Source organism: Stenella coeruleoalba (genome assembly GCF_951394435.1).
Source record: "Stenella coeruleoalba genome assembly, chromosome: 12".
In the NCBI taxonomy this organism is placed as follows: domain Eukaryota; kingdom Metazoa; phylum Chordata; class Mammalia; order Artiodactyla; family Delphinidae; genus Stenella; species Stenella coeruleoalba.
The window spans coordinates 89,790,147-89,817,095 of NC_137158.1; the positions used below are offsets into that span (position 1 = coordinate 89,790,147).

The following is a 26,949-nucleotide window of genomic DNA, read 5'->3' on the forward strand; positions in this document are numbered from 1 at the left end:
GACGTAACGTGACGTGGCATGGCGTGGCTTGCGTCATCCCTCGGCGCCGTGGACGGGAGCCGTAAGTCATGGAGGTAGAGTTGCAGTCGCCGGTTCTCCTGAGCGCACCCCTCGGGGTGCGGCGCGGGAAGCGCCGTCCGGGCCGCAGCCGGTGCCGCGGCGGAGGGCGGCCGTGCCTGCGCTGGGTGGCGCCTGCTGGACCCGTCCCGCCCCGCCCTCCTGCTTCTTGGCGCCGCCCGACCCCACGTCGTTCCTGGGGCTCGAGGTCCCGGCTGCAGTCCGCGAGGACGTGGTGTGGGGGCCGAGGGGACGCCTTGCGCGCGTGTGGAGGCTCTGTGGCCGCGACAGCCACGGCCCGGAGCTGTTCACCGGGGCCGGGTCGTGCACGCACAACGCGCCGTTGGTTATAGTTTTTGTTCTGACTGGCTTTCGCCCCAAGGGAAGTTTTCGCTAGGTGGTACCCTGAGCAGTGTGGGAAGTATGTGTAGGAATACTCGCCTCTGGCTCACATTTGCAAGTCAGAATTACATTGGACATTTTTAGGCCATTTTGATAACGTAAAACTAAATCACAAGGGTCTCATTAACTGACCGTAGATCGGATTCAGTGGGGTTGCCTCAAAATAAGGATTTTACTTACATTCCTGCCTCGGGGAGTTCAATGTCAGTCATCTGTCAGCAGTTTTAGCACTAGCTGCTGCTCTCTGAGTACTGTGTGCCAGGTGCTTTTCAAGTATCATCTCTAAGTACTGCAACCAGAGAAGGCGATAATATTTGCACCGCTTTACAGTTAAAAGCCTCGGGTATGTTAAGTAACGTTTTCAAGGCAAGAGGTAAAGAGTCTGAGAAAGGATTCAAACTCAGATCATTCTAGCTGTCAAGCACAGGCCGTTTGCACTACCCCATGCTGCTCTGGACAAGACACTGAAGTATCAAAAAGGGCGTGGGAGGTGCACACACATGTACATAAACATGCAGGGTTTCTGGCTTCTGGGGGGGGACAGGCATGTTCCTGAGTGTAATACACAGGATGATGTATTTATTGTCATGAGTGACAGAGCATTGCAGCATCTAAAGTTTGTTGATTTGAGGTTGGATTTTATTGTCCAACAGAGTATGGGCTTAAAAGTTAACCCAGAAGCCAACTTGTAGAATTGTATGTGTGTGGGTAGGGGTAGCATATAGCCATTCCTCAGATCTGAAGGTCTTGGAGACCTGGAGGGGTGTATTGCAGCTCAGGGTAGGAGGAGCCAATCATTCATGTAACTCGTATTTTTCATTTATTGTGTGCCAGGGTCTATGCTGTGTCCTGGGGTTACAGCATTGTATAAGGCGTGGTCTCTGTGCTCTAAGATCTTACTGTTTGGTTGAGTCTGAGGGACAACTGTGTCGATCCAGTGCCTACAACCAAAAGGAACCCTTTTTACAACTTCAGGTGCCAAATCCAGGGCCCATTCTGCTCGTGGAGTAGATGGGCTTTTGTGCAGAAATACCATTTCTGTCTGTCACCTGTCACTCCAGAACTACAGCTCATTCCTTTAGAGTTCGAATCCTTTTAAAAAATGCAAGGAGTCCCTTTTGATGTGAATGTGACCTTTTAGAGTTATATTTCTGTGTTAGTCCAGAGACAAACCACACTAGTTTTTGCACTAAGATAATTTGGTATAAAGAGTTAACTAGGTAAAAATTGTTAACTAGTTATCTGAAAGGATAAAAAGGGATCTCTGCAAGTAGTATGGTGGACACGGCAGCTGCGGGAAGCAGTCACTCCCCCTAGGACTGAGGGAGCTAAGGGAAGTGGTCGGAATTTTAGAGCTTAGAAACTTAGAGGAGGGCCCCTGCCTGGCTGAAACTCAGGGGTCTAAGGAGGAAACTGTGCTGCCCAGCTACGTGTAAGGGCCTGGCAAGTCTGGGAAACAGAGTTCTGAAGGGAAGGCACTGACGCATGGTGGTGTGTCTGTGGTGGGCATTCGGTGGTAAAGCTGGGCCTACAGGTGTCGGGAAGACTGCAGACTGAGTTCAGCTGCTGCTGCAGGGCGGTGCTCAAAGGAATAGGAAGCGCACAGGAAGCCCCAGGCTGCAGGCAGCGGGAGCAAGTCCCCTCTCCCCTGCCGTCCCGCAGTGCTCCTAGGGGTGTGCACCGACTGGCTGAGCAGGTGTCCCAGAGGACCACTGAACATTCCACACGAGTCTCTCGGGCAGCACCTCACCTGCTAGGGCCTGAAAGGATTGGTTGACAGTCAGGCCTGAGAGGGGGAAGTGAAGCCTTTGGGGACAGGAATAGCGGGCAGGATAACAGGGTGATGCTGACCGGGATGGAGGAACTTAAGCTGGCTGGCTTCCAACTCAGGGAGCTGCCAGGACTTACTGATGTTAGAACACAGAGACCCCTGAACTTGGTACATCACATAAAGACCCCAGGTCAGTTTTAGACCTAGAATGTGATCTCTTTGCAGCTTTATAAGATGAGCTTCATGTAATGTCAGGAAAATTATGAAAATTTGGTTTTATTTAATCCTTCATGGAAAAGCAGTGTGGTGTGCTGCTTTTTACACCATATAGGGAGTCAGAGTTATGGTTTTTGCTTCTCTTTTAACTCATTATGCTTGATTTTCTGTTTTCCCACTCCTCATTAAAAAATGCTTATTTTGATAACTTTGGGATAGCAAAAGAATGCTGAAAGGAATAAGGCACTATCCATAAAATATACTGAGCTTCTGTAAATTCTTAAATACTATGATTAATAAAGTAATTAAAAATCTTTAAGCATTTACTTGGAAATATTTGCATAAGTAATCTTTAGTTAACATTTAATCACAATGTTTTAATCATATAGTTCTCATGACATTCGGAAAGTGTATTAACGCAGTAGCTATACCTGAGTATATTCTATACTCAGAATAGACAGAATAGAATTTTCATGCGACTTAAATATATACTAAAATTAATTTTTACTTCATGTTAAACAGTGTTTTATGTTTTATATTTCAGATATTAATAGAGGATCCTATTACCACGTGTCTTTCTCCTTCAGTGTATAATACGATTTGTAAACTCGGGTTTGAAGCCAGAGAAAATTGCGATATCAGTAGTATTGTAACTCAAAATGGTGAAGTACGCTGGATGACAATTACAGACTGTGTGGTTTATACAGAATCAGGTTTGTACTTTCTCTGAAGCCCAAATGCCCGTCAATACTGTTGCATTTAAAATGTCTTGACCTGCAAGATTTCCCTCTCTGCTCATTGCTTTTTGGGTTAGGAGATGTTATAGTACAGCCTTAATTTGAAAGAGAAAAGGAATCGGTGTGGAAAGAGGGAACGAGGCAGAGAAGCATAGGAGAGTTAGGGGAAGCTGGGCTCTGAAAACCAGGTGTGAGGAGGGGGGGTCGGGAGGCAGTGAGGGCTGAGGGGCTCTCAGCTTACGGCCTGTGATCCAGGTGGAAGAGGGAAGAAGATAGAAGTCACAAGAATTAAGGGTGTAGAATGACCAGTGATATATACAATTATTTTAAATGTCTTCCAGGCATTCTTGTATGTCTTTTGAAGTAGGGATGTGGGATGGGAAAAATAATAATAATTGTAAAAATTATAAGGGAATGTGCTGTGGCCCAGCAATTCCGTCCAGGAACGTACAAGACAGGCCCAGTCACAGGTATGAACGTGTGTTTGTGCCAAGTTACTGCAGCATTTTGTAATAGAAAAGAAAGAAAGAAAGAAAGAAAAAAGACTGGAAATAGCCAAATGTCAAGCAGTAGTGGATTGATTAAATAAATTATGGGAAAAAAAAAAAATGCATGCAAGGGAATATTATGCAGTGGTGAAAAAGAGTGAGGAGGCCCATCTTTCTGATCCAGAAATCTCTCTGAGCTGTATGGCTGAGTGAAAAAATAGGAGGAGCACATACATGTATTATTTGCTTGTGTATGTATAAATATTTCTAAATACACCCAAGGAATTTATAACAGTAGCTGCTATAGGAAGGAGAACTGGTGGCAGGAGGGAGACTTTCACCGTTTTATATTTTTTGGTCGTGAACCATGTGAATGTTCAACCAAAACTTATCAAAGCAACAAAACCAAAAATTCATATTCTAAATACGTTCCAAAATAATAATAATAATTATTAATAATGTCATTGGAAATCTCATAGTCTAATAATGTTACATTAAAAAGTCAAGTTAAAATATTATATATAACAACATGAAGCTGATTTTGTACAAACTTATATACAGATAAAGAGATTGAAAAAATGAAAAAATATTTGAACCTTTATTTTTCAAACTCGCTAATGAGAGTTTTTCTTTTATAAGCAGATAAACACTATGTAACTTATTTTCAACAACATGAGTATCTTTATTGTAAGTCCAATTATAAACTGGTTGCCAACTTTATGGAAATTTCGTAATTAAAGCCCTTTTTCTTTGATGATTTAGGCATTTGCATCACACGATGTGGAGCTGTGGTACTAACTTGCTTTCTTATCCTTGAAGCCCAGGGTCTGGATTACGGGGGAAGCGTGAGGCTGCTGGGCCCTGTGTGCCAGGCTGTCCACTTACATCTGTCGTCTCTGACCAAGGGGCAATTTGAGACGCGATATTCATCGGGGTTCCAGTGGACAGGTGTTCCAGAGGTTCGGCTTTTTAACAACCTTTAGAAATAAAAGACTTCAGATTCCACTTAGAGGTCCTTAGTACTTGCTGATTTTAAAGGGGTCTCCTCCATCCTCTGGGCCCTCAGCTGTAAGAAGGCTTGAGTGTTGCAAGGCAAAGTTGGAGCTGTTGGCAAAGCCCGCAGAGCCTGAGCTGAGACATCCTTTGACCAAAGGAAGTTTTTGGATGCAGTGTCAGGATTGGGGTTTAGGGACGTGGGTTGGTGCATGGGTGCTGGTCCTGGGACAGAGAAAAATGGACAGCTCCAGAAAAAAAGAAAGACCTTACAGACTGGTAGTAAGGTGTTCTTGAGACGGTGGGACCGGGAGACCGGAGGTGGGGATGCTTGGCTTGTTGAGGGCGAATAGAAGGGAGGAGGAATTGCTTGGGGCCCAAACCTTGTTTTGGATGGCTTGATGGTTGGTTTGGTGGTTGGTTCAAACCAACCATTTCACTTGGAACATTAAATTATTACAGTAGAGCAGTAACTATAAAAGAGTCTAATTCTAAAATACTTTGGATTTCCTAATGGAGGGTCAAGGGTGTTCCCTTTTCCCTGTGTAGTAGCTCCCTTAAGTGGCAGGCTGAGCTGCCTTATGTTTACCTATTTTTAAGAACTAATCAAAATGGGAAATAAGATTAGGTCAAAATATTTGACCTTTCAATTTACAGTTACGCCAGATGTATTGCTTTTAATAAACATTTAAGTAAATAAAGAACTTTCCAAAAACTCCTTAGATATTGAACGTCTAACGAGTTAAACATCTCTCTGATTCTTTGGATATTGTTATATAGAAAATGTTTACCTATACCAAAAAAGTCATTAAAATATGCCAATTGAAATCATCAGAGGTTTGAACTTCATTAATAGAACTGTGCCTTTGAGAAATAATACTTACTGAACACGAATTCTAACATATGTCTTATTCTAAACAGTTATTTCCTGAAATGTTTGATGCCTTGGGAAGTCTTCAATCTCTTGCTATTTCTCTTAGCTTAATGAAGCTGACATCATGTCTGGAGCGAGCCCTGGGTGACGTAAGTGTGAGGACTCTTTCGTTGTTGGTCCAGTAAAGTATCAGAAAGAACATTAACCTGTTTTGCAGTTTAGCTCAGATTTCTTGATTTTAAGTATTGTTTTCCTATACAATCACTTAGCATAGATTTTTTAAATATTTTTCTTTTTGAATGATTATGAGATCAAAAACGTCAGTGTCTTCGGTACTTTTGTCCTCTCATTTGTACAGATACTTGCTTTATGGGCGATGTTTTTGTTAACATCATCTGACTCATAATACGATTGTTACACAATATTTGTTTTAATTTTAGGTGTATTTACTGAGTAGGAAGGAATGCCCCTTTCTTTTAAGAGATCTGATTGCATCTGAGGAGCTCTCTCAAGTCTTTGGGCAGTCTGTGGTAAGCTTGTTTGCCTAAACCTGATGGAGCAGACACAGCGCAAAACAGTCGATGTTAGCTGTACTTCTGTTCTTCAAAAACTGATGCTCTGGGCTTCCCTGGTGGTGCAGTGGTTGGCAGTCCACCTGCCGATGCAGGGGACACGGATTCGTGCCCCGGTCCGGGAAGATCCCACATGCCGCGGAGCAGCTGGGCCCGTGAGCCATGGCCGCTGAGCCTGCGCGTCCGGAGCCTGTGCTTCGCAACGGGAGAGGCCACAACAGTGAGAGGCCCACGTACCGCAAAAAAAAAAAAAATTGATGCTCTGTTAGGAAAAAATTAATTTCAGTGATTCAAGCATATTTTCCTTTCCCACATCCCCTTTCCAGCCAAAAGACACACCTCCCTCTTGTCCTGAGTGTTAATGTGGTTTGATAATAGCCTCTGGTGTGATGACTGCTGGTGTGAGGGCCTCAGGTCTAAGAGCCTCAGGTGTAGTAGTAACCTTTGATGTGATGACCTCTGGTGGGATAGCCTGTGATATAATAACCTCTGGGGGGCCAGGCAAATGAGCAATTTGAAGTCTTTTGATCCACTAATTATGTATTAATTATAATGCTAATTCTGCAAGTTATAGATTATAATACTTATTCTAGAATAAAATTTTAACCCTTTAAAGAGTGATATTATAGTTTTATTATTAAAAAGATCAATATTTTTAACATCCGAGAAATTACACCTTTTGCAGCTGTTCAAACTTACCGTGGAAAAAAAATTTAGATGCCAATTAAAAAACATGCAGAGCTATGTACATTCCCAAACCTTCTAGAGGCCACATGATCAAGATCGTTTTAAGACCAGTGAATAACCTTCAGGCAACTGAATAAGGCTGGGCTGAGGTGAAGGGGGAAGCCAGGGTAGTGCCAAGCCGGGAGGACACTACAAACAAGACATTAAGAAATCCGTTGTCAGTAGAGCTTTCCCACTCTTACGGTGGTGGTTCCTTACCCCTTGTCAGCTTAAGGATTGTTTTCTTTGGTGGAGGGTGTGGAGGGAAATACAGACTGCTTGGTGTCATGCTGAATTCTTAAGTTCCGTCGTTTTCTTCTGCTCTTTATTTTCTGCCTGTGTTGTGCAGTGAGCCTTTTGCCTACCTGCAGCCCTTTTAGCTCCCAGATAATTTTCCTAGTTGATTCGCATATATATTTCTGATTGCCCAGGTGGTATGAACAATTAATTTAAAATAATACTAAATTTAAAACAATATTAAATTCTTAATATTATAGTCATTAACATTTAATTAAGGTAATAGTAAAGTATTTAAAATTAGTGTAGAGCCAAGACTTCCCAGAATAGCGTCGAAGGACCGGCTGTCAAGCTTTTTGACATTGAGTTGAAACCCCTCTTTATAAACGTCCTGCCCTTTGAGGGAAATCCAGAATGCATCTGTTTCCTCTTCCCAGCGAGTCTTTAAGTTGTATGAAGACAGCTTCAGTCCTCTCCTGAGTCTCCTGGAGGCTCAGCTCTTCTTTCATGTGACGTGGGGTTGAGTTCTTTTAGTCTCTGAACGGCTTCCGTTTTTCTGAATCTCCTAAGGTGTGGTGCTCCAGACCCAGAGGTAGCCCATGGAAAGGTATAGTTATTGCAGTCTGATAAGCAGGGTCCTTGTATTGGGAGGGTCTTTGCTTTGTAGATGGAGGGACAGAGCAGGTGAACGGTGAGCTTCAAGTCAGAGAAGAGGCTGGCGCCTCTTGGTCTGGCTCTTCGTCACTGCCTTCTGTATTTTATCACGAGCACGCGCTGTTTACTGTGGAGTTTCTGTTTATCACTTTCTGTTTTGTTTTATCTAGATACTGGCCATGTTGATGTATGGTATGAAAGCAGTGTAGCCTGGGTGGCATCTCATCCCTCTTTGTGGCTTTGTGGCCTCTGAAACCTTGGTCTCACCTCTCCTTGCTTATATTTTTCTCTTCTGCATAGTGGGAATAATAGTACTTTCCTCAGAGGTTGTCCTGAGGGTGAGTGAGTAACAAATAAACACAAAATGTGTCTGACATGTTGAATGCTCAGCAAGTGTTGGTCTATTATTATTGTTATCATTACTATATACCGTTGGTTCCATTAATTCCAAGAAGAGAGCTCACATAATCCCAGTGTTGTATTGGTTTACTCAGTGACCCGGTGATCTGCCCCCTCACTACCTAGATGGACGTGCTCAAGGTCTTCGTGGGCTCTCCGCGTGGACTCAACCTTCGCAACGTTCTGTGGCACGGCTTCGCGGCACCTCAGGAGATTCCTCCAAAGTAAGATGCTGGGGGAGGGATTCTCTCTCTTTTTTGATATACTTAAGAGTTTGTTTTATTTTGAATTTCACATCAAGGAAAGATGTATTTTGAGAAGAATGAGAGTTTGGGGACAAGATTTTGAAGATAAAACTGAATGTTAGTGGCAGAGTGACTGGCGTGATAGGGTTACGATTTCGCTGACTTGCGCCCCAGAAGCTCAGGTGGTGACGGGCACAGCACCCTGGTGCGTGGGAGGCCCGAGGTTCAAGCTCACAGGTTTCTGAGATGTCGCTGGTCCTCCCGACCACTGCACAGCCCCATCCCCACAGCCCGTGGAGTTTCCTGTGATTTAATGCTGTTTTATTTTCTTAATTTTAAACTTCTTGTTTTTGAAAGTAGAGCTTTTTGTATGTGTGCTGAGTTCATTTCTCTAATGGATCTCTGTGGTATTTCCCACTAGATACTGTTCAATGATGATATTGCTGACAGCAGGATTGGGTCAACTACTAAAGGGTTACCTTCAACAAACTAAGTTCACATTGGCACATCGACCTTTCATAACTCTTACAAGCTTAGAGGATTTGATCGTTTTCCCTGGTAAGTACCACATGCCACATTTTTCCTGAATATATCTCTGTAAAGATATTTATAGAGTTATTAAATAGCATTGAGACTTGAACTCTGTAGGTGGAACAGTTATTCTCCAGGGGCAAGATGCCTTTGAAAGTTTCACGAAGAACCTCTTAAATTTGGCCACATCAACCCTTACCTCTTCCCACAGTGCCCCCGGGGTTATCTGAGGGCCATGGCTACGTGACTCAACGTTAATGATAAAGTTAGTTCATCGTGCAGATATGTTGGCATACAGATGGCTTTGGACCAGTTTGTAACGCACTTTCCCTTCTCCTTTTAGCTCTCGTGTCTTCGTACTCATAATCCTTATGCCAAAAGTACCACTAGCATAAATGTTCTCCTATATCATCTTTTGTTTTCTTTTCATGAGAAAGCCATTTACCAAATTAGTGGGGTTGGGGGACACAGGACTTTGAAAGAGCAGTTAAACCATGTGTTTGCTCCAGGCTCATTCTTTTCCACTTTGGCTGAAGTGTTGTGTCTGTATTTGCTGATGTTAATCCTGGAGGGAACAGTACGGATCATCTTGGTCCCGGCAGCCTTAGCCTTTTTGTATCACGGATCCTTCTGGTAGTCAGGTGACTGGCAATAATGTATATAGTCTTTTTTTTTTTTTTTTTTTTTTTTTTTGCGGTACGTGGGCCTCTCCCTGTTGTGGCCTCTCCCATTGTGGAGCACAGGCTCCGGACACACAGGCCCAGCCACTCCGCGGCATGTGGGATCTTCCCGGACCGGGGCACAAACCCGCGTCCCCTGCATCGGCAGGCGGACTCTCAACCACTGCACCACCAGGGAAGCCCAATGTATATATTCTTTAAGACTTTATTTTTGTAGAGCAGTTCTGAGTTTACAGCAACATCAAGAGGGAGGTGCGGAGATTTCCCATCCACACCCCCCTCGCCCGCCCCCCGCACAGCTTCCCCCATTATCAACACCTCCCACCAGAGGGTACATTTTTTACCAAGGATAAACCCACATTGACAAGTCATCATCACCTTAAGTCCATAGTTTACCTTTGGGGTCACACTTGGTTCCTGTATCTTCTGAAGATATTTTTAATTTTCTTGGTCAGTGTGGTCAGCTTGTTGACCCTGAACTCCTCTACTCAAAGTTGTTGTAGCTTAAAGAGATGTAATTGCCCACGTTCCCTTTTTCCAAGGGTGCCTGTGGTCACCTGCAACCCTGGCGCTAGTTCAGGTGGTCTCACGCTTAGCTGGCATGCTGCCCAGGGCCCACAGTTTATTTTCCTGAAGAGGTCGGCTCAGTGGCATCACTCCCTAAGTGTGTTTACACCTTTTTTTTCAGTTGATTAGTGTGGTTGTGCTTAAAAATATTTGCTATTTTTACAGATGTTACTTATGAGGTACTTTCAGTATTAGAAGAAGTGATGAAGAAATCCACTTTTATACTAAAAATCATGTTGCCATATTGGGAAGTTGCATTACTCAACTTCAAGTCTCACAGGTACCTGAAGTGTGGCATTACATAGTGGTCATTGGCAGCTTGGAGGCTAGGCCTTCTAAAAACCCTAACCTTTCTGCTTTGTTGCTATTGGAGTTGGAGCAGGTAGGAGCGGGACTGACTCAAGGGCAGACCCGAGCATAGAATACCTTCATATAATTAACTAAAAGGCATCTTGTAACTGTGTTTTAAACATTATTTTTTGTACTGTTTTTGTACAATTAATAAAGACAATTATTTTTTATTTAACTAATGAATTTATTTTTATTTAAAAATTAAAAAAAATTTGGGCTGCATTGTGCAGCTTGTGGGATCTCAGTTCCCCCATCAGGGATTGAACCCGAGCCACAGCAAGCAGTGAAAGCCCGGAACCCTGGCCCCTAGGCCCCCAGGGAGCTCCCTGATGATCAGTTTTCAGAAAAAACTTATTAATAGTTTTTTGAGTTCTTACTGTGACTGAAACATAGTGTCCAATGTTAGAGAATCATGAGAGAAAGAAGATGACAGTTTGTCTCTATGTTCCCTGGGGAGCAAGCCCAGGAGTGGAAGCATCAGGAGGTCAGTGGTCTTTACTTCCTTTCAAGTTACCTTATCCTGATATGCACATTTGATTGGATACCTTGAGAACCCACTGAAATCCTGGTTTCTGAGTATTTTTTAGAAGTGAAGAAATAAGTTTAGCAGATCTTTGATGACACTTTATTCTACTGCAGCTGCTAAAAGTGTTTCATCATACATTAAGACACTGGAAAATAGTTTTACAGTCACTAGTCTAATGAGACTTTGATTCTGTTTTTGTTTCTCATATTAGCGAGTAATGTCACTCCTCCTTGCTTTGGACACATATTGGTAGTATCTGGAATACAGCACCCTTATTATGGTGTTGGTGCCAGTGTTTACTTTGAAAACATGAAGTTTTGCTTATTTCCTTCAATTTCACAGGTTTGCTGACTGTGCCATATTGTTATTGGTGCAACTAGAGACTGGACTTAGGAAAGTTTTTGCCACAGTTAACAAATGTCCAAAGAGACTTCTGACTGCTGAGGTACACTGCTTTAAATGGTTGATGGTGACTGTTGTTGCTGTGTTGACATTTTTCCGTGCCTAATTAAAAGCTTTTAATATCATATTTTTGCTTATTGTTAAATGAATTTTTTAGCTAAGAACTTTCTTTGGAAGGCCTGACTGTCATTTTTTGTGGCTTCCTATTGTGATTTTATATGTTATATATTTATTTTATTTGTGATTGTCTTTGAGGGTTCTGTCATATTTCCAGGTAGTCTTTTAAACCTAATGGTGTCATCAGATGCGTTGATGCTTGTGTTTCCTCTGTAGGCATATTTACTGGTACTATTGTAACCCCATGAGGTGGGCCGTGGGTGGTCTACAGCATGCCCTTCTCGAAGGATACTGCTTCCTTTTGGCCAGAACTGCCAGGGAGGCTTAGCAATGTCTCTGGGTGGCCACGGGCCTAGTTAGCTATGGGAGAATCCATTAGGTAGGGGAAAGGAAGAATATATATTATGGGACAAACAGCAGCATCTACCATACTTGGGATTCTTGTTTCTTTCACTAGTTCAGCTTCCTCTTTGTGGCCCTTTATATAGGCATTCCTCAGAATTCTGTTCTCAACCCTGTACTCTCTTTATATTTATTCCTTGGGAGACCTCACATAATACCATGCCTTAAGCTGTTACCTGTGTGGGAGCAACACCAATTAGTAAATACTTTGAAACTAATAAAAATGAAAGCACAACATGGCAGAAGTTGTTGATGCAGCTAAAGCAGTGCCAAGAGGGCAATTTATAGCATTAAGTTCCAGCAGTCTCCAAGGCATTGTCTCTAACTCACGGTTCTTTGATCTCCTGAGTTAGGTTTACACCTGTTCGTTGAATATCTTCATATGAGTTTTCCCCAGCATCTCAAATTTACTTTATTTCAGAAGAGCAAATTTTTTCTTCCACAAATTTGTTCTCTGGTATTCCTTATTATCCTTATTCTCTGAATTGCTCTGCACCAAGCTTTAGCACCATCTTATGCTCTGCCTGCACTCCGTTCTCTTCATGGACTTGCCCTGCCGATCAGTTCTACCCCTGATTTGTCTTGTGGTCCTTCAGTGCTGAGGTCTCACCTGGCTCCCCATCACGCTCACCTGGTAACTCATCTTCCACAAGTCTTCATGATTCTCCTTCTCTAATCCATTCTCACACTGCCACTAATTGTTTTCTAAACTCACGAGTATTCCTGTGTCTTTTGTGGTTTCCTCTGCTTAGAAACCTTCCATGGCTCCCAGCGCCTGCCTGCAAGGCTCACGCTTCTGCACGGCTTGTAAGGATGTCAGAGTCTGGCCTCAGCCTTTCTCCAGTTTGTTTTCCCTCTGATTCCCAGCATAATTTAAGCTCCTCGCCAGTTCCTGAACATGCGTGTCTTCCTCTCACTTTGCCCACTGTCCCCTGCCTGACCACTCCCGGCCACAGTGGTGACCTCCCAGAGCCACATCTACTTGGATCTAACAGCTGCTTTTCTCTGCGTTCTCTTTCTGTCTTATCTTGAGGCAGTTCTGCTTTGCCTTATGTGCATTTTTGTAGAGCTCTCTGGTGTAGGCCCCTTTGGAGTGGGTCATCCATATATGTCCGCTGGTGCCCACACCCGGTGCCTTTGATGTAGGCTCTGCCCAGTCCAGTGTTGTGGAGTGAAGCCTGGGTCTTCCAGCAGAAATAGAGCCCCAGTTGTCACAGCTCTCACTCGAGTGCTCTTACAGTTGACTTCATGGTAACCTGACCAGTCACTGCACGGCTCTGTGATGCTATGAATTTGGTTATTTAGTTGTCATTTCACTGCACAAATAAATAGTGTGACTGTTTCTACAGAGGCTGTAGTTTATCGAAGAATATCTTAAATCTTAGCCCAGGCTTTTATCCAGGATAAACATAGCATCAATTTATTTACACAGCAATACATACATGAAAATTATGAAGTGCTGTGCAAATGCCGTAATTATTTACTGAATACTTGTTATGGCACAAGGTCTCTTCAGAATCAATGCAGGATATGAAGATGAGCAAAGACCTAGGGACTTCTAGAAGCTTGTGTGTATTAGGGGTGAGAGATAAGACATTTATACCAACTCCATAAAATAAGGTAGAAGTTGGGCATTCCCTGGCAGTCCAGTGGTTAGGACTACGCAATTTCTCTGCCGTGGCCCAGCTTCGATCCCTGGTCAGGCAACTAAGATCCCGCAGGCTGCACGGCGTCGCAGAAAAAAAAAAGGTAGAAGTTAATTCACGTCGTTTATGGAGATGAATGAAAAGTTCAGCTTTTTTGAGGAAGTAGTGGGGATATTTAGTAGACAATTGAATATTTAGAATAGAGCTTGGAAAAAATTTTAGGGTCAGCAATACATGGGCTTTAGAGTCATCTGCACAGTAATAAATGTTCAGGAGTATTTGATAGTATTAAAATGAAAATATGTTAATAAGCATTAATAAGTTTAACACATTTCTTGAGCACCTGAATGTAAAATCCTACTGAATTCCCCAGCAGCCTTTGAGATGGGCATTCCTCACTTACACTTCTGCAGAGAAAGCTGAGCATGGAGGTGCTCAGGGTCTCACTTGTAGGAGGTGTGGAGTTGGGATCAGAGTGCTGAGGCAGCCTGGCCCCGAGCCGTGTCTATAAAGTCTGGGCTAATTATACCAAGAAGCATGAAAAACAAAGGCTATTTGTTGGAGAAAATATTCAGTTGTGCTCACTTGCACACAAATACCAGCCATCAGTAGAAGCGCTCTGTGTGAGTAGTGATTTGTGAAGTTGTGGCATCGTAAGTGTTAGAGGTATCTGAAAGATGTTAAAAAAAACAAAGCGGGAAAAAATGCTTGGAGGGTAAAATATTTAAGTATGCTAGTCAAGTGTATGCTTTAAAAGCCCAGTTTGTATGAAGAAATTGAACAGCCATTTTACCCTTAATTTGCAAAATAAAAATGCTATTTTCTTATCAAGTCCTTAAACTCAATTATACACTTTAAATTCAAATCTATAAGATCATAAAGACCCGTTAGCTGAGATATGCTGATTTAGATCAGACCTCTGGAAATCTGGACTATGATACTTCTGACTTTTTTTGTCATTTCTGTCTAGTATTTATTACTGCTTTCACTCAGGCCTGATTCTCAAATATTGGCATTAACCTAAGATGGAGAGCTAATGATTGAAGTCACAAATAAGCCAGATGCTTTCTGTCTGTGATCAGTAGTCCATGAACAATAAAAAAACATTTCTCAACAGAAAAGAAAAAAAAAAAAGAAGTATCTGAGCTACAGTCCTTGTTAGAGCAGTATCCTAACATGGCTAGACTGCCAGGGTTGCTGTATTTTCATGTCTTTTATATTGTGTTTATGTTGTCAATGACATTCTTCCCAAAGTGTTGCTAGATAAAGATTTATTTACACAAAAGGAGGTTTCATATTTGTGGCCCTGTGCTAGAATTTTTTCCTGCTTGAATAGTGTCACACTACTTGTATTTTGCTTTAATTATTTCTTTTATTTCCTTTTCTGAAGTCAACAGCTCTTTATACTACCTTTGATGAGGTAAGTAAACTTATAAGGTATTTTGAAACAAATAAAACATTATATTCTTTTAAAATTAAAATTAAAGATCAGCCATAAATCATATGCTTACAGGAAAATGTTGATAGTCATATAAGCAAAAAGAAAAAGAAAAAGGTGATGATAGTGTTGAATATAGTTTTCAGACTAATTGAGACCCAGTCTTATTAACCTAGCTTCTGAAGTTATGGAAAGGCCATAGCATACATATATACATATATACACACGTATATACATGTACACATACACAGTGTTTGCAGAGACACATAAACACAATATACACGTATACCTGTATACACACACTGCACATAAACACACAAATACACATATACATATATATGCACATAAATGCACACAGACATATACATGAATACACATAACACACCTATATACATGTAAATATACATAAACACATACACACAATTAAGAATACATATATATATCTTCCTAAAGTCATTGTATTGGTTGAGAAAACCTTTTCTGAACAGGTGGTTGCTATGTTCTTAAGACTGTCCTTATTTCATTTAATCTGCTTTGGACTTACACAGCATGTCATACCAAATGTACAATATCTTTTGACACTGAAAGTTCTGTATATGTACCAGTTAATCAACTTACTTCTTTTTGGTGTTTTAGATATTGGCAAAACACTTGAATGATGGTAAAATCAATCAACTTCCTCTTTTCCTTGGAGAGCCTGCAATGGTAAAGTATTAGGCATTTACGATCTAACATCCTTGTATTTATGGATGTGATTAGCACTTCTCAAAAATGATGTTAATTTTGGCTTGTGACGTGCCCATAAAAAGTGCTTCTGAAGCATTCCCATGCCTGAACTTCATTGTCTGTGCAACTGTCATTCGCTGGCTCTGAGCCCAGCTCAGGTACTGTGCTTCATGCTTTTGTTTAAATGTCCTCCTAAGGCCTGATGACTTAGCTGACCTGATTCTGAGCAATATTTGAATTTGTGGGTTTTGTATTGCGCTGGTAGCAGGGACTGCATTTGCTTCGTGAATGACAGCAAAGTCAGATGCGACTAGTAAGACAGAGTGTTGGATGAGAGAAGGTAGTTATTTAGAGCCATTTTCTATTTATCACACTTTTGTATTTTATGAAGTTATTGCAGTGACTACTTCGGACTGTAAATAGAATTTTCATATTTTCTCCTTTTAACTGGGAGTTAGCAACCTAGGTTCCAGTTCCGGCTGTGTGACACTAGTCAGATTCCATACGCTCTCTGGGCGTCCTTTCTGCCATCAGGAAATTAGGATGATTGAAGTAGTTTGTCTAATTCTGTTTGCCCATCAGCAATTTGCCTGGGTCAGCAAATTGGGTTTTCTGACTTATTTTCCTCTATGTTGTGGAAGAGTCCTTGGATTTTTGCCATTAAGAAAGAAGCAGTGTCTTCATAGGGCTTCAGAAGTAAACGAGTGATGTGAGAAAGGACATGTAAGAAGGAGAGCCATGAGGGAAAAGAAAAATGGTGTTGTCCGTGCAGGAGCACAGCAGTGGATTCTTTTATTGATTGGAAAGTTAGCTTCCAAATGTGGTCAACCCAGTTCTCGTTTTTCACGAGGGTGAGAATGAGAAAGGGTACTTTTACTAAGCACTGGAGCCATGCAAGCAGTTTTGCAGCCCTGGTGGTGAGTTCTACAAACTTCTTAGGTTCTTATCAATCAGCCAAGGAGCAGGTACAGAAACAGGGCTCCCCAGGTTATCCTACCTGAGGAGCAGGCTGTACAGTTAGAGACAGCAGGGTGCCTCAGGGGAGTCCTGCCTGAGGGGTGGGGTGCAGTTACAGACAGCAGGGTGCCCTCAGGGGAGTCCTGCCTGAGGCTGTGGAGTGCAGTTACAGAGGACGGGGTTTCCTCAGGGCCATCCTGAGCTAGTGGGGTGCAGTCCTGCCTGAGGTAGTCGAGTGCAGTGATAAAGCCAAGAGATCCAGGGACTATCGTAACTTGATACTTTTCTGTTGCATGACCTTGAATGACTTTCTTTTTCAGTCTAACTTTTCTGTAATGAACATTGCTGCTCCTCAGATGTTTTGGGCTTGCCCTTTCTGGGCCTTCAGACTTTCCTTCTTTCTGCTGAGAATACTAACCAAATATTTTCTGTGTCCTTTTTTTGATAGGAATTTCTCTGGGATTTCCTGAACCATCAGGAAGGTCCCCGTCTAAGAGATCGTTTAAGCCACGGGGAAATCAGTTTACCTGAATTTCCGAAAGAAGCAGCCAATCAGTTGCTTGCATTTTCCTTTGTACTTTTACTCAGATTTATTGATGAAGATCTATTATCAGTGTTTAAGGTAATGTGTAGGAAAGAAAATTAATTAAATTCACGGTCATTAAGTTATGAAGGAATGTAGTTTATTTTCAGATGTAATTATATTTTAATCATCTTTTAATTTATGTGAGTACAGTGTACCTCCATCTGAACATGTGTGCATGTGTACAGGCATTGTCTATAACAAATAAATCAATATTACTTGATCTCACCAAGAATAATTCAGCCTATTTCCTAAGCATACATTTGCTTGTGTTTTTAACAGTGATGGGATATTGCAAACCAGAGAACAAAGTATAAAACAGGATTAACTAAATAAATTGGAAAAATTTACAGAGGACTATTAAATGAGAGAGTAGAATATTTGCATTTGTCAATAAACTAATTCTTTTATATATTAAAAGAAATAGGTTAGATTGTTAGTTGTATTTTAATCTTTTTTTCAGACTGTACATGTAACAATTATGGGAAAATTTGTTTCAAAATTCCAACAGGATAGAAAAATTAATACAAAAAGTGAAAGTTCTCAGGAATCCCTTCTCCCAGAGGTGACTGCTGTCAGTAGCTGAGTGTCTCTGCTTCCACATCTTTCCATGAGCCTGCAGTGCGGGTTCCAAAGCAGGACATACTCTGTTTTATAACTAGCATTTCATTAACAGTTTATTTTTGGCAACTTTGTTCTACCTTACTCTGTCTCAGCTGCTTGATACCCCATCTTATCAATGTGTCATTATTTGTCTAAGCTGTCCTTCATTGATGGGTGATTTAGAATTTTCTCTGCTGTGGAAAATGTCTAACTATGATGCTGAAATTCTTTTGTGAACTTCCTGTTAACATCTTTGCTCTGTTTTATTCAGTTTCATTTTCTCATTGGTTTATTAGCCTTATTTGCCATTTTCAGAGTATGTGTTGCTTGTTACCAGTCTTTAGGTTTTGATGTTTTTTCTCTCTGACTTATGCATTTGAAGTCCTTAAAAGACCCTTTGCTTTCCAAAATTATAAATGTAATATGTTTTCCTGTATAGTTTTATAGCTTTTTACATCTATTGATCATTTACATCTATTGATTTACATCTGTTGATGTAAATTTACATCATTTACATCTATTGATTTACATCTATTGATGCAGCTGGAATTTATTTCAGCTGGGAGTAAGTTAGAGAATCTAGCTGTACTTTTTTTCTTTTTTTAACAAATTGCTTGCAAGTTGGCCAAACGCCATTTAGAGAATAAATATCTCTATACTGTGTGCACTGGACTCTCTTTGCCTGTCTTTAATAAGCTTCATGGTACGGTTTGATATCTGAGAGATTACTTTCCCGCCCCTCTTCTTCTTCAGAATTGTCCTGCCTCTTCTCTAATTGTTATTATTCCAGTGAACCTGTGTAGTTAAACACAAAGCCCAAGCCCAACCAACCAGCCCACAGGAATGGGCTCCTGATGGATTAATGTGGGGGTAATTGACATTTTTGCAAGATTGCACATTGTTCCCTGACACAGGCCAGTCCCCACTCTTCACTCTCCACGTTCAATCCTCTACCTCAAGCTGGTGCCCCAGATCTGCATCCCCCCTCCTCTGCCACCCCCACTGCTCCCCTGAGCCCCTGGGAGGGGTGTGGCCCCCATGTGTCCCCACTGTGCTCTGAGGCCCTCCTGAGGTTCCTGTCTCAGGGGAGAAGCCGTGTGTGCTGTGGTGGCTGCCGGCTCGTCACTGACTTCAGGTGTGAGTCCTGGCGACCCCGCCGGACGTTCACCACACAGTGAGGGCTGGTTTCTCTCTGTTCCGTGTAGCACCCGTGTAGGTATCTGCGTGAGTGAAAGTTGAGTGCATCTCTTCTCCAAGTAACGACTAACTATATGAGTTGTTTTGTGCTATTGAGAGTTCTGGGTAGTTACTGCTTATACGTAGGAAAGCTCTTGACTTTTGTGTATTAAATTTGTCCACTCTCAGCTCACTGACTAGGTAATAGTCTGCCACCTTGGGTTTTCCAGTTATACAGATGCGTCAGCTGTAAATAATGTTATATTTACTCTTTTAAAAATGTATGTTTGGCAATTGAGTGTTTATAGTATGTAATCCTCTTTTAGTTATATTGATTTTTAATGTTTAAATTCTTATGTCCTAGTTTTTTAGGAGAATCTCTTACATTTTCCAATTGTTTGGCATCTTTTTTTCTCCCATTTATTTCTTGTTTTGCTGCATTGTGGACAGAGTGGCCTTTGTAATTTATCATTGTTAATCAGCCTCATTTAAAAATTTTGTTGGTTATGGTTTGACTACTATGTTAGACCTTTTTTTTTTTTTTTTTTGCGGTACGCGGGCCTCTCACTGTTGGCGGCCTCTCCCGTTGTGGAGCACAAGCTCTGGACGCGCAGGCTCAGTGGCCATGGCTCGCGGGCCCAGCCGCTCCACAGCATGCAGGATCTTCCCGGACCGGGGCACGAACCTGTGTCCCCTGCATCGGCAGGTGGACTCTCAACCACTGCGCCACCAGGGAAGCCTTGTTAGACCTATTTTATTGAAGAGTTTTGCTTTCTTTTAGCTGAGAGAATTATGTGAAGGAAGCTGATTGGAAATTGGGACTCTTAAATGACCTAAGATGCAATAGAAGAAAAGTAGGAGCCTGACCAGAAGTTGTAGTAACAATTATCTGTTTTCTCTAAAGCAGGAAAAAGCAGCAGTGAGAGCATTGGTGAGCATTGCAGAAGCCTATGGCGCTCGCTGCCATCCAGTTTCTCAGCTTAAAAAGCAGGTGTGTGGGGAGGGGCGTGTGCAGGTCAGTTGTTGCAGAGATTTGAGAGGTACAGGCCGGCCTTGTCCAGCCGGGCTGCAAGTCCGCAGAGCTGGCTTTGTAGCCTGCGTTCACCTTGGACACATGGCCTTGGCCAAGCCACTCTGTCTTTCTAAGGTCCAGCAGTTCGGGTTGTGGTGGGGTTTGTGTCCTCGGCGTTCTTGGTACCCGATGGGTGGCTGAGTGCTGGTAACCCGGGATCGGTCACAGGTGTTGCTTTTCGTGGTGAGGGACGCCAGCTTTATGAGGCCAGCCTTTGTTAACCTGTAAGGTAAACAAGCAGGCAACAAACTTTCTTAAGCATTTCTACCAGGAAGTTACAATTTGGCGAGTAGCCTAGAGACTTTATTTTCTGTATGGTAGGCGGTACGAGGGGGCAAAAATGGGGTCGTCTCCAAGAATATAATAATCATGATAGTTGCTAACTGAGAAATTCTAAAAGGAAGCTGTAAAATCAGCACAGAATGGATTGGGGAGATTTGCGGTGGCGCCGGGGAGAAGCCGAGCCTGGAGAAGACAGGTCCTGAGTAGCATCAGGCAGGAGGGGGTTATCAGCAGCTGTGCAGGAACAGAACCCAGCGGCGCTCTGTCCTTGCTGTTTGCGGGAAGGAATCAGCCTGAGTTTCTGTCAGCGGGTCCTGTTTGCGATGGCGCGTCGGGCTGATCTGGTACCTTTATCCACTCGCATCGCACTGTCTGCCCGTAGTGATTCCGAGCTTCCAGAACAAAAGCCGTTAGAAGGAGGACCCAGAAGCATTCAGGGAGGGAGGCTTCAGCAAAGGAGGGAAGGTTCTGGAAGGAAGAGAAGCTTCGGGGGGCCAGCCTTCCTGCTCCTTGGCTGCTGCTTCCAGGTCCCTGGTCAACGCCCCTTCCTTTCCCCACAGTGGGCGTTCTGCACCTTCACCTTTTCCGTGGCCTCGTACTCCTGCCGCATGTGATTTAGTCACCTTTTATTCTGCAGCCAATCTTGCATCCTGTTCTTTCTAAGTCCGCTGCTCGGGATATCAGCTGCGTAACAAAGTACCTCATTTGGTGGCATCAACAACAACCACTTAATTTGCTTGTGCTTTTGTGGGTCATAAATTTGGGACGGACTCTGCCGGACAGGAACCCATCTGAGAAGTGGAAGTCTGTGCTGGGTGCTCGGCCAGCTGCACCCGAGCAGAGGTGGGGACGAGGGGAGGGGCCCGTCTCCGACCTGCTTCTCCCTGTGTTCTCATGGCCACGGCCATTCGCCACGGCTGGCCCCAACCAGGGGCGGGGACACGGACCAACTCTCATCAGGAGGCGTCAGAAGAATTTTGGACACTTCCTTGGAATCCCATATTTCACCTACCTTCCTTTACCTGATTTGATTGAGTAACAGACCCATCACCTAGTTTTAAAGTGTGGCATCTGAAACAATTTTACAGATATGTCTTTTCTTGGAAGTGATGGCAACATCTGTAACAACTTAAAAACATGTTTTCTAGAACATTATTTAAAAATCTTGAAAAGCAGTTGTACATTGTCCTGTCAGGTGCTGAGCTGTGAGAGGAGCATCGGAGTTTGGCCTCTGCTGCCTTTGCCTGAAGGATCCGAAAGGGAGGCTCAGCGGTGAGTGCCCCCCAAGTCACACAGGCCTCGCGGGGGTCCGAGAATGTCAGCCTCTGAACGATTTTTTTTTCTCTGGCAAGCCTGTTGGGAGACAGATCCCAAGGAGGGGTTGCTAGGTCTTGGTGACTGGAGGGCCAAGACTGGGGGTTCAGGGCCCGGTCGTGGGGGAACCGTTTGCAGAGACCAAGGGCACAGGGACGAGAGGCAGGCCTTGTGGGGAGGAGGGTGGCATCTGGCAGAAATGGCTAGTGGACGGTGTGACAGCGGGTCTGAAGCTCAGGAGAGGAGTGGGCGTGGACACACTGCAGAGTCAGCTCGAGGGAGGACTCTCGAGGGTCACAGGGCATCTTCTGACAGCAGGTGCATCGCCCACAGTGTGTGTGTCGTTTCTTTTTACCTCTCCCTCTGATGGTGGCTTTTTCATTGTATTTTTGGGGAAAGCGAGTTGCAGATTGAGTGCTTTGCTCAGCGAACCACTGAAATAAATATTATTCTGCATCTTGCTCATTGTCATGTATCTTTAAATGTTTTCTGTTTTTCAGATCAGAAGGTAATTCTGAAATAAATGCCTGCCACTCTTTAATCACAGAAATCGTGGCTGAGCTGTGTCACCACGTGCCCGAGACGCACCGCGTTCCTCACGCCTCGGAGCACCTTCGTCCTGAGGAGTAAGTCCAGGGTGTCCTGGGGGAAGTATTTTGGGGTCGCCGACCTCGCAGTTTTCTGTGTTTGAAGTCTTACACGTTGAAGGTAGTGTTAGAATCCCACTGTGTCCCAGGAGGAATTGTTAGATAAGCCCTGATGGTGCGTGCGTTGGTCTGTCTGACGGATGTTACAACACACGATCTGTTCTCACCATCGACACCCGCCCAGTGTAACGATTGCAGCAGGAAACCGAGACCGCGTTGGAGGCCGCGGCAGGTGTGCAGGCCGCGGAGGACTGGTGACCATAGGCCCTCGGGACTCTCACTCTGCCCTGCAGGTGGCCCCAGCTGCTCCGTGAGCTCTGCAGCATCCCTGTCCGGACCCTGTTCTGCCCCAGAGCTGTCCTGGAGGTGCTGGCCGTGCTCCGGAAGATCGGCGCCCACTGCTGCCGCGTGTGTGGCCAGGTGGCCGCCTGCGCGGAGCTGAGGCGCCGGCAGTGGGAGGACAGGAGCCTGCGCTCCCGGCAGCGGCGGAACTACCTGCGCCTGGTTCACAGGTGCGTGGCTCGCGGGTCTCGTTTAGAGGAGCCCTGCTGGGCAGCTCTTACCTCAGGGTACACTTCTACCCCTGACTTCAGAGAAATACTTATTTTCAGGAGAAGTTACATATGTGTCACTTAAAAATACCATTTATAATTTTGGGATATGGGTTCTACGGACCCGGATTTAAAATACGACAGCAGATTTACCTGGGGATGCCAGCATTGTGTATTTTAGAATGTGCTACATCCTCATGAAATTACCATTTTGGACAAATTCCTAGAATTTCTGGGTTGAATGGTATCTGCGTTTATAAAGCTTTTAGTAAGTATTCCTTTGCTTTCGGAAGGTTACATACAGTTTACACCCTTACCGGCAGTTTATGAGGTGATGCTGTTACATCACACATCCTTCCCCAAAACAGGATATATTTTAAAATTCCTCCCGGGAAGACTGGAGTCTGACTTTAACTGGAATTTGGTCCCAGAGATGTTGAACCCATTCTCATGTTTAAGCCATTTGTGTTTCTCCTCTTGGGAGAGTCCTTTGCTGAACGCTGACTTGTAAGGAAGGAGCTGCCACTGGGCAAAGGGACTGGGTGCCGAGCCGGTGGAGCCTGGTCCTCCGAGCAGGCAGGGCGCCTGCGGGCTCAGAACCAGGCGAGGAGCTCAGGCCCAAGGTTGAGGGGCATCCCACACAGCCTGCAGGGGCCAGGGCTCACGGCCACTGGGATAACGGCTGTCCACACAAGAGTGTTCTTTTGAGAAGTTTGAATTTAAGGACTTTTGAAAGAAGGATTGGTTAGGTGAAACATTTTTCTCCTTATAAAGGCGATAAATACTTACGTTTATTAACTTTTACTTTATTTTTAGTATTAAGCTTCTGTCTCCTATGCTTTATCTGATTTTATTGCTGATTGCACTGGAATTGGTCAACATTCATGTGGTTCTTGGGAAAAATACTTCGGAATATCAGCAGTATCTAAGGTCAGTGCCCTCACGTACGGGAGACGCAGCTGTGTTTTGCTAATTCTGAATCATGTTCACTCCTGTTGGTTATTTTCTTGGTGATTTTTTCAACCCCACAGTCTGGTCCTGAACTGTTCTTCTCTGTGGACTTCAGTGCAAATTTGTGAGCCTTTAAAACTGACATGTTTCAGAAAATTTAATGTGATTTACATGGGAATGATTTCGGAATTCCTCCCCCTGGTGTAAGAATACCGTCCAGACAGTGTTATCGGGAGGAAGCTGGAGAGGCTGCCACCGTCTCAGGCAGCTGTGTGGATGCCTGGGGCCAGGTCACGGCTCAAAACCGTGGACTGTCTCTGCCGCGGGTCTGCCCCGGGTACTGTAGGGTGGTGCCCTCCACCCACTAGATGCCAGTAGCCCCCAGTTGTGATGACTAAAAACGGCTCAGATGTTGCCACAGTCCTCTGGGGGCAAAATCACCCTAAGTGAAACCTACGCCTCTAGACAAAGGGTCTGTGGATTTTCATCGTATTATTCTTTTAACTGCTCCCTAAGTTTGAAAATTTCAAAAATTCATAGTTGGAGAAAATTTTAGGCTACTTGGGAACCTTTGAGGAGAACTTGGAAAATGTGAAAATAGCGCTTCCTCCCATCAGTCAGAGGTAATTCCCCTGTGAACTTTCTGACGAATTATCTTTCAGGAAAAGCCTTTCAACAGCAATAGCTGCTCCAGGTGGGACGTATCTCCTTTGAAGGGGTGGCCCCTCTCTCCGTCGGGTGAGGCTGGTCATCAGGGTGGGAACAGGAGGCACAGCCCCCGAGGTCCTGTGTCCTGTGGGTTTATTATGCATAAGTGTGGTCCAGACGGCCTCTAAGGTCCTTTCTGGAACCGAGTCCCATCAGCTAAGAACATCCGTCATATGTGGATCTGGGAGAGAAAGATGGAAGAGTATGTGAGCTGTGTGGAGTCTAGGTGTCCATCCCCTCCAGTGACACTCTAGTTCGGCATTCTTCTCCTTCATCCAATTTGTATTCTCTCATTTCTGTTTTGAATGTATTTTTTTCTTGAATCCTCAGACAAAAATTAACTACAGAACTTTAGTTGTAATTTCAAAATGAAGGGGATACATTTAAATCATTATTGCATTTTACAAGGGCATAGATAAAGAAATTAATTTCTTTCTTTTAAACAGGTTCTTAAAGTCCGTCTTGCAGTACACAGAGAACCTGGCGGCTTACACCAGCCAAGACAAGAACAAGTGGGATGAAGCTGTCAATCTCACACAGGTGGCCTTGTTGAAAATTTGGACTTTTAGTGAGAAGAAACAAATGTTAATACATTTAGCCAAGAAATCCACGAGTAAAGTAGTCTAATAAGTCAGGATGCTTTGGGATCTATCAGAAAACCCGACCTGAGCAGACTTTACAGCATGTGAGTTGAAAATCCAAAGGCAGGGTGGATTCCAGGTACTGCCTGATCAGGGCACAAGGTCCATTGCTCTGCAGTTTCCTGACTTGCTTTTCCCAAGTTGTTGGTGTGAACCTCAGGTTGAATCCTTGGGAACCAAATGGCCGTAGCAGTTTTGGGCCTCATCTCCCAATGCATACTGTCCAGAGGAGAGATTTTTCTCACCCAGCTCTCACCCAGGAATGGGCGGCTTCATCTTACTGGCCACAGGCCTAATCTTGAAACGATGGCTGTGGCCAAGACCCTGCCCTGCACTCACCAGTCAGGCTAGGTGGACGTCTACTCCTGGACTGGCCACTGGGGAGTAGAGGGAGGCTTGGGCTGGTCACCCTTGTCCCTGGAGCTGAGAGTGAGGTTGATATGATTCAGATCTCGAGGGAGAGGGTTGGGGAGGAACAGCTCCTGGAAGGCGCTGGGCAGCACGCCTAACGGTCTGCACGTCCCCAGGTTTCCAGGTCTGGCGGGTTTAGTGCAGGAACCAGGAGGGCGGAGGAGTGTGGGCCAGGGCTGCAGCCAGAAGAGCCGGGTCAGCCCTCGCAGGAGGCCCTGGGTGGCCACTGCAGGAAGCTCCTCGTCCGCTTCGGTGGCAGCAGCAAGGCTGTGTTTCTCCAGGAACCCCTGCAGGGCTGCCCCCAACCCCAGTCTGTGTGTGCTCGGCTGCACCCACCTGCCGTGATGCATAGCCTCCAGCCTTGCTGGCAGGTCTGGCCTCCCAGGAAGGACTTTCCACAGCCTGTTCTGGCTTCTCAGCTGTCAGAGATGAGCGTGGAGGCCGCCGTTGGGGAGGTAGGGTCGTGTGACAACAGCCATCCGTGTTCCATCTGTCGCTTCACCAGCCCAGTACTTGCAACCCCCTTATAAAGTGAAATTGTGGGTAAAGACAGTGAAACCTGCTTCTGCCTGATGTGATGCCAGACGCCCACGTCGAGTGTCCACCTCTGGAGAGGTGCTCCTGTGGTCGGTCACGGCCTCCTGGGTGTGGGCTCGAAGGCTTAACCACTCCTAACCCTCCTGGTGTTGGCGCTGGAACGGGCAAGGGGGAAAATGGACTGATCTGTACTCTCACCAGCCAGTGCAGGATCTGCAGAGCCCCGCGGCCACTAGGCTGGCGGAAGCTCGTGTTAAACGCTGCTGCTGTACAGCTCATCGCGTTCCTTTGCCCTCAGCTGCCCACCTCTGTTGGTTGTGGGTCTTCACCTGGGAGGTTGACCCAAACCTCATTCCTGAAAGGGCTTTCCCGCTAGCAGTCTTCCTAGTTTTGGTAACTAGTTTTCTGTTGACTTTTATCCCTAGAAATGGGCATCCTTTCCCATGGGCCCCCAAGTCCCCGCCTGTGGCCGCAGCCCTGTCCTCAGGGGCGTGGGGGGCGGTCACCCCCATTACAGTCGGCCCCTCTCGGTCCTTTGGTTCCCTGACACAAGGCCAGCACTGCGGGCGGGCCCTCAGTCCTGTGTAAGGGCTGCCTTGGGGGCCTAGCCTCCCCACAAGCCGTGGCTCCGAGGGGGTCACAGGGATGCTCCCCCCTCACCTGCCTCCTCGATCGACCATGTGTCCTGGTGGCTCAGAGAGGAGGGCGCCTGTCGGGTGGACAGCAGCCCCAGCGTCCCCGTCTCCGCCACGTCCTCCA

The 26,949-nt window shown here is 44.6% G+C and overlaps 1 protein-coding gene across 6 annotated transcripts; it reads left to right on the forward strand.

Moving 5' to 3' along the window:
* The first annotated feature begins 15 nt into the window (after positions 1-15).
* On the forward strand, positions 16-26,461 carry ERMARD (ER membrane associated RNA degradation). 6 transcript variants are annotated; one of them, XM_079939979.1, is made up of 19 exons: positions 55-655; positions 722-2,420; positions 2,991-3,159; positions 4,491-4,630; positions 5,586-5,687; positions 5,979-6,068; positions 8,253-8,350; positions 8,793-8,929; positions 10,315-10,429; positions 11,369-11,471; positions 14,984-15,013; positions 15,668-15,736; positions 17,163-17,336; positions 19,981-20,067; positions 21,626-21,702; positions 22,245-22,370; positions 22,685-22,903; positions 23,759-23,872; positions 25,048-26,460. In XM_079939979.1, the coding sequence occupies exons 3-19, from the start codon at positions 3,123-3,125 to the stop codon at positions 25,226-25,228; spliced, it is 1,899 nt and encodes a 632-aa protein (XP_079796105.1). In that variant the 5' UTR covers positions 55-655; positions 722-2,420; positions 2,991-3,122; the 3' UTR covers positions 25,229-26,460. The 6 variants fall into 6 exon arrangements, with proteins under 6 accessions (XP_079796102.1, XP_079796103.1, XP_079796106.1 ...); XM_079939976.1 differs by lacking the exon at positions 722-2,420 and having other exon boundaries at positions 16-74; XM_079939978.1 differs by having other exon boundaries at positions 55-2,420.
* The last annotated feature ends 488 nt before the right edge of the window (positions 26,462-26,949 follow it).

Bases quoted from the DNA above. Each gene is read 5' to 3' on its own strand.
- ERMARD (XM_079939976.1), top strand. The intron at 8,930-10,314 runs GTAAGTACCACA...CTATTTTTACAG, and splicing joins GGATTTGATCGTTTTCCCTG to ATGTTACTTATGAGGTACTT. The intron at 22,904-23,758 runs GTGCGTGGCTCG...CTTTATTTTTAG, and splicing joins TACCTGCGCCTGGTTCACAG to TATTAAGCTTCTGTCTCCTA.